Source organism: Gavialis gangeticus, unplaced genomic scaffold, assembly GCF_001723915.1.
Source record: "Gavialis gangeticus isolate Ggan-Ray unplaced genomic scaffold, GavGan_comp1, whole genome shotgun sequence".
In the NCBI taxonomy this organism is placed as follows: domain Eukaryota; kingdom Metazoa; phylum Chordata; order Crocodylia; family Gavialidae; genus Gavialis; species Gavialis gangeticus.
Genome location: NW_017729006.1, coordinates 14639382 through 14648729, shown reverse-complemented (window position 1 = coordinate 14648729; position 9348 = coordinate 14639382). Strand labels below are relative to the sequence as shown.

The 9348-nt window shown below is 38.9% G+C and overlaps 1 protein-coding gene across 1 annotated transcript in view; it reads left to right on the top strand.

Annotated features, from left to right (window-relative positions):
• The window catches only part of CPNE4 (copine 4), a 367095-nt gene that overhangs the window by 214637 nt on the left and 143110 nt on the right, over nt 1-9348 (top strand). The window contains exons 5-6 of the mRNA XM_019508845.1: nt 2472-2555; nt 4131-4220. Coding sequence (XP_019364390.1) covers nt 2472-2555; nt 4131-4220 — 174 coding nt within the window. The remainder of the gene's footprint in view (nt 1-2471; nt 2556-4130; nt 4221-9348) is intronic.

The following is a 9348-nucleotide window of genomic DNA, read 5'->3' as shown; positions in this document are numbered from 1 at the left end:
TGCACTACTGTCTCATGTAGACACACCCACTGTGAAATTATTTTGCTGTTGCTTCAGGAATACGTTTGAATTTTAAAGTGAGTAGTAGTTTTTGGATGTCTAACTTTAAAAACCTCAAAGGGGCCTGACGTTCAAAAAGTGCCAGAAGTCTACACTCTGAAAATATTGACCACGCACGATGTTTCAAGCTAGGTAGAAGCACTCGCTAGTTAATGTGCTAGTAGCTGTGAACCATAACTTCTTTGCATGCTGAGAGAATATTATACCACTGTCAAACGCATTTAATAAATCCTTTAAAACATTATTAAAATATTAAGACATTAAACCTTTATTGCACTATATGTCTTCCAAAGGAGGACTACTAAATTGTTATTGTAAAATGAAATCAAGTTGAACATGCTGTTAGATATACTGAAACAACTGAAATGTGTTGTAAACATTAATAGCTATGAAACAAGATTATGCTAGCAGATATGTGTCTGTTCATCATATAATTTTTCTGAGTTGTTACTAAGCAACTTTAATGTTGAATGATGTTTACTTCATAACTTCTGAAAGAATTGGACTTTTTTGTACACATAAGGGGACAATACAAGTCAGTATTCAGCAGTCCTTCCTTTCCTGCAGTTTTGTGATTGTTTTCCTGTTGATGCCTTCTTTCTTATAATCTTTCGTTGTTTTTATTTTTATCAGAGATCATACAACCCTGGCTGGTTTCCTGCCCATGCTTTAAGACTCTAGATTATGAACAGAATCCAGACAGTGCTCCTGTCTTTTAAGGGTTACAATGTGAACCCATTTGGGTTTAAACCCACCACCAAGAGTGAGAACCTTCTAATTTTCCGCTTAATTTTTCAGGATTATATAGTAAAGATATGACACATACACAAGCTTTGCACAACTTGTGTGATATAAATATATCATTTCTTTACTAGCACAAGATCAGTTAGAAAACAACAAACATCCCAATTGCAATGTCCCTTCCTCTAGCTCAGAGGTACTCAACCCATGGCCTAAGTGCCAAATCCAGCCCATGGTTAGGAAAATCAGTGTTGGGGAAGCAGTGGCATTAATAATGTCACAATCCTCCACTTGCAAATTTCCAGCCCTATCCCCCTGTGGAGCCAGGCTGGGGCTGGGTCATGCCCTCCCCACTCTATGTGGCCGGGTCAGAGCTGAGCCATGCCCCCTTCCCCTGTGCAGCCAGATCGGGCCCCACCGTGCCTGCTCCATGCATTGGATTGGGCCCCATTAGCTGGATCTGGCCCCAGACATAGTGGGCACTGACCATTTGGCTTGTGGGGCAAAAAGGTTGAGCATAACCACTGTAGCTCACCAGTGCTTGGAGGTTTCCTGTATTCATCAGACTCGTTAGGCCACTGCTGTAGTGCCTGTCATCTTGGTAGTGGTTTAAGGCTTCTCCCAAACTTCCCAGTCCATAAGAAATTCTCTTTCCCACAATCCTCTCCAAAGTTAACACCCCTCCTTCTTAAAACCAGGCATTTTATTTAACTTTGATAACATTCCACTACTCCAAATTCCAACCCCATGTAGACAAACCCGGCTTGTCTAGAGCTTAGCTAAACCTGAGTCCCTGGCTATTTCCCAAATTTAACAACTGATTATTATTGCTGACAGAGTGATGAGATGGAGGTTTTGCAAGACAACATGAATACAAACTGGGAAGCATTCAATTTATATACTAACATCTATATAATAATTTCATAATTTCAATCAGAAATTGTAAATCATACTTCAGAATGAAGCACTTCAAAGATATTCCTCCTTTTGAGTTGTGAATGTCTGCATCCTGACTGTTTGCAGTCTTCCAAAAGCACTTGCTGTTCTTCAAACAGGACGTCTGTCCCACGGCCCTTGATGTAATGCCACCAAAATCTGATTCAAAGTTCCCAGTAAAATAAAACTGATAATAAAAACGTAATCTATGTAGCTTGGTAGTCTGCCTGCCACACAGAGTGCAGATATGCGAGTTGGGGGATGGGGAGGAGTGGGAATTATCAGAAAAAGCAAAAGAGTGAACACAGTACCCACTGCCATTATTATGCCAGTTCTCAAACATTTTTGAACCATGTACACTTTCTTAAGTTTGTCATGCTATTGTTTGCCCTTTGTTATCCTTTCTGGCAATCAAAGAGAGTTGTTCGGGGTTTTTAATTTTCTTTCATTTATATTTAATCTTTCCTTTTTTTTTTTTTCCCTTTCCCACTTTTTGTTTTCCTTACCCTCTAGAAGTCCACTGTGCATCCACAAGGTACCCCAATTTGAGAAATACAACAATAGTCACATTGAAACCAACAGAAACATTTTGAGAATCTTTGTGAAACTAATATTGCTTACGGATTGGGAGAGCCTTACAAATTCAGAATTAGCATTTCATTAGCAGGGAAGCAGAGGTATGATATGGATAATATCTAATGACTCTCCAGAGTAATTACTCTGTATATTTTTAGGATTTTTTCAGCAAATCTGATCCATTTCTGGAGATTTTCCGGATGAATGATGATGCAACCCAGCAGCTTGTTCATAGAACTGAGGTAAGAAACGAGCTGTTGTCACTTTCCAGGGTCATAACTGGGGTATAGAAAGAAATAGTTTATGATGCTGATCTTCATAGCTGTTTAGATGCCTTCTAGTGATAGGCACCTAACTGCCTCCAAGGATGTGGGTCTATATTTCTACATTTCAGAGGACCTTAACATGTGCCCACATTTGAATACTTCTCTCCCTCCTGATGTATACTAATGTAAGTATTGATTGCAGTACCAAAAGGGGAATTTGTTATGCCATTTGAAATGCAGCATTAACTCAACTAACAGTTCCTACTTCCATTTGATGGTCAATGTATTAAAAAAGTGGTATGCAATGCCGTATTATTTCACAGCTCCATCGAGCCCCCTTGAGCTCTTTTCTGCCTGTTCTTTGTCCGCGTTTGGTGGTGGTCATGAGGTTTTGTACATTTCTTCATTTGTAATCTGCCTGCTTTTTTTGGTTTTCATCATGTTCCAAAGTTACATGGACCCTGTGGTCCTAGCAACCAGTGTACATGAAGCTGCAGGTGACAGGCTAGAGTGGCAGCTGTTGAGAGTCTTTGAGCGGGTGTGTATTTTGCTTCTTGCCATTTACTTGATTACAAAAGGTTGCTCTCTTCTATTTAGGCAGACAAAAATATGCACTTCTAGCTAAAAGTTCATATCCGTATACTCTCAATGGCAGTTGAATGCTGTATATTTTCATAACATTTTCAGTATGTGGCAGCAGTTCTTTTATTAGCACCGTTTAAAATGCAGTTAATAAATTGGTCTAAAGCCTACATAAAAATCCAGACATTCTTGAGGATAGCGGTGATACTGCATTCATCTGAATTATTCAGATTTCTGCTGAGTTGCAGAAAATACCAGCTTCCTCAATATATTTTATTCTCAGATCCTGAACAGCTCAGTGATGTACACTAGTTTATTAATAAGGTTTTCTCTTCCCTAGGTATGTCTTTAGGGACATAGCCCAATAACAGTTGGAGGACACTTAACAGGAATATGTTATGCAAACCATTTTCTTTTTTTACACAGTAGAACTGCAAAAGACCTTACTGCAATCAGCTAGTTACCCTAGACTAAATCCTGTCCCACTTATTTGCACCTGTTGGGGTCACCAGTGGCCACAGAGTGTACTTTGTATTAGTCAAAGGGCACTTGTTTTAAACTTCAACTGGCTTTAAGGGTGTTAATGAACAGAGTTTTTAGTTAGCTCAAGATGATGTTGCTTTTTATGGACCGGATCCAAAACCTGTTGAAGTCAGTTGGATAATTCCCAGGGACATAACCAGCCTGAGGACAAGGCCTCAGTTTCCATATACGTTATCACAGACTACTGTCAAAGGGTGACAGTAGGTATACAAAAGATTTCATTAAGTAGAATTGCCTTTGCTTGTGTAATGGATTGCTGAAAAATGTTACCAGTGTTTAATATGCTGGATTAAAAATTTAGCCACTAGACATATTTTTCTCTTTCTGATTAATCTACTTTATTAAAAGTCATGGCTATTGTTTTAGCATTTTATTTTAAAATGTGCAAATGTGAAATCATTTTCCTTTCTCTCTTTTCATTTTCAGGTTGTGATGAATAACTTAAATCCAGCCTGGAAATCTTTTAAAGTGTCTGTAAATTCTCTGTGCAGTGGAGATCAGGATCGCAGACTAAAGGTCAGAGGCCCGTCTATACTTCTGAACAGTTTTATATTATTGAACAATTTAATCTTCCAGTTTTAAATGAAAGATCACAGCTTTGCATTGTCCTCTCATTTGACACAAACACAGCTGGATTATGTTACTCAAATTAAAGGTACACCGCAGTGGTATTTCAAGTTGTTTTTCCAGTCATAGCACCTGATATTCTGAGGTCTCTGAGAATAATCTCACTTAAATCAATAGAATTAAAATGCTTCATGTAGGTTGCATCTTTTATAAATATCATTTTAGATTAAATATCTGTGAATGAATTCATTAAAACCTAATAGATGTGGGTTTTATAGTGATGTTTATAAACAACTTATTCTGTATTATACAGCAAGGTAGAGCTTCTAAAGAGAACAAGAACTGTTCAGGAATCATCAATAGTCACCTGAATGACAATAAAAGTTAATGACCATTGTAGAGAGTTAGCACCTGAAAATCAGGTTACTTATATAAGTATCCAAACCAAAGCTTTCTAGCATATTTAATTCTATATTTTAGAAAGCTTTGGTGTAGTTTTTCTGTCTTGGAAGAAGAAATGATGGCATGTGCATCAATACTCCTTGATCTCAGTAAATCACATAAACACCGGTTTTAACTACTATGTACTTTGAGGGTTGTCTTTTATATATGTGTTATGTCTGACATCTTTAAGTGCTTTGAACTGGGGCCATTGGCATGAAAATCAGTCTAACAAAATCTGTTCTCTGAATCCCAGATGGTTGAAATTAGAGGCAGTGGGCTAGGGTTCAGGCAGGAAGATTAATAACTGTTTTAGCCTGAGATTCGGTACACTTGTGATGTCAAAATCAGGCCAAGAGTTTATTTTAGAGAGAAGGAGAAAGGTCCATATTAGACAGTTAGATCTGAGATTGATCAGCATGGACGTGGTAGTTTCATTTGAATTCGTGGGTAAGATTACTCTGAGATAAGATGTAGATGGCCAAAAAAAGGAGGGACCAAGGGAACTCCACAAAAAGCTGAAAGGAGAAGAAGTTGAGGAGGTTTGACCGAAGGACATACTGCAAAAACAATTAGATGGATGTAGAGAGAACCAAGAGGATATATTTATACATCTATTGACATAAAAAAACTGATTGGTGGGGGAGGCTGTGTATCTTTTGTATTATTTGTGTATGAAAGTGAAGACACCAATCTTAAAATTTCAACATGTAAGTATTTCCTGTGTCTGCAAATCAGATATTTTAAAAAGACATCTAAATAGCAGGATTTGTACCAGCAATTAAGTGCAGGTATAAAAATACTGTGAGCATAGGCAGTGGAAGGCCAGGGCTAACGGGGCTTAGCCCCCCCAAACTGATTTTGCAGCAGCTGGTGACAACGGCAGCACCACGGCGCCACTGTCCTGCAGTGCCCAGCACTACTCAGCATGCATCCAGGCCAGCACCCCATGTGCGCTCAGCTCTGTGTGGCTCCACTGCTCCAGTGCTATGCCTTGCTGCTGCAGCTCTGTGCCTAGCACCCCTGCCATGCACTCCTCTGCCACTGCCTACAGCACTAGTGCATGCCAGCCCAACAGCCCTGCGGGAGGGAAGGGCAGGAGTCAGGCCCTGCACTGCCCCCCGTATTTTACCCTGCACCGCACCTCCAGCCCCCCCCCACCCAAAAACAGCACCATAGAATTATCTTTTAAGTTTAAGTATTACTCAGCCCCCTCCCAATAATAGTTTCTCCCACCACCTATGACTGTGAGTTTGAAGCTTCTTTAAAATTTAGGCCCATTAATGCCTCAGATAGGTGGTTGACCACTGCTTTGTAATACTTCTAAAATTATTATTATTCCATTTGCTTTCAGTTCGGTCCAGGGATGTCTGGAAAGACCATGGGAGGGGTTTTGTTCTGTTATGTGAACTTTTGTTTTGCATTGTATGTTGACTAAGCTTTCAGCCCTAAGCCTTCATACAGACTACACTGTTTATGAAGAGAATACTTTAAATCCTGTTTCATATTTTTAAAAGCATAAAGTAATATTTTCCCACTAAGCACTGAAAACATTCTCTGTGCAATATGAAATACAAAGTGTTTAACATATTTTAGCTGTTTCCATGCCAGGATAGTCAGACCATTGTATAATGTTCAGAATTATATAAGACTGGATGTCACTTTGAAAGGCATTGCTAAACAAAGACGCAGAAAAGTTTAAAGGGGAGGGGGTGGATGTTGATCATTGTCAACTTGACTAAGGGAAATGGACATTGCTAGCAATAGACACATTGTAACCATTCTTTAGACCCTCTCTCCTTTGGCCAAGCAGCTTGTGTAACTCACCCTGTGGGCTTCCATAGCCTGACTGGTATACTGAATGTTTGGATCTTTCATCTCTGCCACTGAAATCCTGTGTATTGAGATTAGCAGTCTGACTACTGTTATGAAGACCAGGGATTAATATTACAAACCCCAGCCCACCCCGGCAAAAACAAAACAAAACAAAACAAAACAAAAACCCAACAATAAAACAATACAGTTTGTCCTTGACAAGCCTTAGATTCAAAACAGCTTTTGAAACTTTCTTTCTCGAAAGACATGCCATGTTTAAAAAGATAAGATGTGCAGAGTCAGTAAGATTAAAGCAACCAGCAAGTAGAGTCTCCCTTAAAAGTCTTCTACCAATTTCTTTTTCAAAGTCTGTTAATTTGGGTCCCTGTGGAGACTCTGTTATTTTGCTTTGTTTTATTTAGCTATGCTGCAGAGGGCGGTTATTTTTATTTCTCTCAGGATGCCTTGCAAAAACTGTATTACATTGTTATTACAATTAGTACTCCCACATGATTTTTATGTAAGTGGTGTATTAGATTTACGAAACTACTGAGCTCATCTTCACAGGCATTCCAATCTCAGCTCATCAAACTTAAGGGATGTAATTCCCTTTGGTTCTTGTACTACTTTATATTTGTATGTACATTGCCAGGGACAACAGGCTTCTTTGAGCCAAAGTTGGCAAGTTTCCTTCCTAACATATATGAGGCTCAGTTCATGTTAATATTTGTTTATAAGCCTCCATGAAAACATGATTCTTTTGAGAACACTTATCCTAGAAACTAGCAGGCTGTTACACTGAAGATCATCTACATGGTGGAATTTTGGCGCACAGATTTTTACCTGATCATGAATGTTATCTTGTCATGAAACTTTTCCATTAAATGCAGATTTTGGGGGACTGGTATTGCATGTCAAAGGGTCTTCTGCCAGTCCCTTTTCCATCCTTTACAACAGATTAAGTTTCTTCTGTTCTAGGAGCCCATTGATTACACAAGCTGAAAAGCAATTTCCTTACCATCCAGTGATGTCAGTTACAAGATTTAGTAATAAACTGCTAGGTAGATACTGTAGAAAGATCAGTGTACTCAAAGAGTACGGAAAACATGCTGCATAGTACAAAAAGGCTGTATGGAGAACACGTTGCAGAATTCACTGAGTGCTCTGAAGGGGTACAAATGCAGAAACTGGGAGAAAAAGATAGACAAGTAAAAGAACCCAGGAGAAAAAAGAAGTATGTGAAATATCCATGCAGAGATAAGGACAAACCTTCCCATTTTTCCTGGCATTTTTGCTTTTGAAACCCTCTGCACTGCAAGACATCATTACTATTTTGTTTGAAAAGTCATCCCTGACTATATGTAAATCTTATATGGTTGATTCTTATTATCCAAGTGGGAGAGAGTTATTTATATTTGGTTTAAATTAGTAATATACTATTATATCAGCATAAACCACTCATCTGTCTGGTTTATGCTGATATATCATATGGCAGGTGTTGGCAAAATGCAGCCTGGGGGCCGGATGTGGCCTGCCAAGCCATTCTATCCAGCCTGCAGGGCCCCTAAAAATTTTAGAAAATTAATATTCATCTGCCCTGGGCTGCCTGACATGCGGCCCTCGATGGCTTGCCAAAACTCAGTAAGCGGCCCTCTGCCCAAATAATTGCCTGCCCCTGTCCTATAGCCATTGCCTTACAATATTTAAACAGGAGATTCCATAATTTGTTTTTCCTTAGAAATGAAGATTTTGTTATACACATTCAAGTAATACCCAATATTGGCAATAGTATCAGATTATTACTTTAATCGGAATCCGTTTTACAAGATGTGCATTGTAGTCACATTTTAGGCTATGTTTTCTATAGATTTTCTGGACATTTCCTTTTTTATGTTTTTGCTTTCTTAGCATAACCTAAATCTTTCTGATTGCTCACAAGTAGATATAGAAAACTATGTGGATCTCTTTGGATCACTACAAATATTCTTTTTTAAAAGGCCCCAGAAATTCACTGACCATGTGAAGCAACACGAATAATTGTTTTGATGTTTCTCTTATAACTAGAATGTTTTCTAGATCAGTAAGCTTACAGTGACCTTCAATACATGACTACAGTCCTGCTAATGCAAGTGTTTTATAAAATCTAATCCTTCAATAAACACTCAGAATCTCTGAAAGCAGCCAGTGGTGAACTTAACCCAGTGGAACCTATGAAGAAAGCTAAAAGTAAAGCTTAAGTGACAAGCAATAAGTAATACATTCTGACAAATCCATTAGTGCTTTTACTCTTTTGTGGCTTAGCTGTCACATAGTATTCTGACTGCTAATGCAATAAGACATAGTGTATAGTGAACAGCAATAATATTTGTGCAGGATTTTTAAACACCAGGTGGTAAAAAGCAAAGTGCAAGCAAGTTGAAAAGGCAATTAAAAATAAATTTATGAATTTCATGCCTGTCCTGAAAAGAATATACATTTATTGTTTGTTTTGTTTTGTTTTTCAGTTCCATATAAATCCAAATTCACAACAAGAATTAGAACTGCATGGTAATCTAGAGTTATTTTCCTAGCAAGGGTTGTAGATTATTCACCTAAATCAGGGGTAGGCAAAATACAGCCCATGGACCAGATCCACTCCACGCGCAGGTCTGTGGTAGTACTGCAGGGTGGGGCCAGTGGAAGGAGACACCCCAACCCCACTGCGTGCCCAGGGAGCAGGCACAGGGCACTGTTCATAGAATCACAGAAGTAGGGACCTTGTAGATCTTCAAGTCCAACCCCCCGCAGGAGAAAAACTGGGCTCAAATGACTCCAGCCAGGT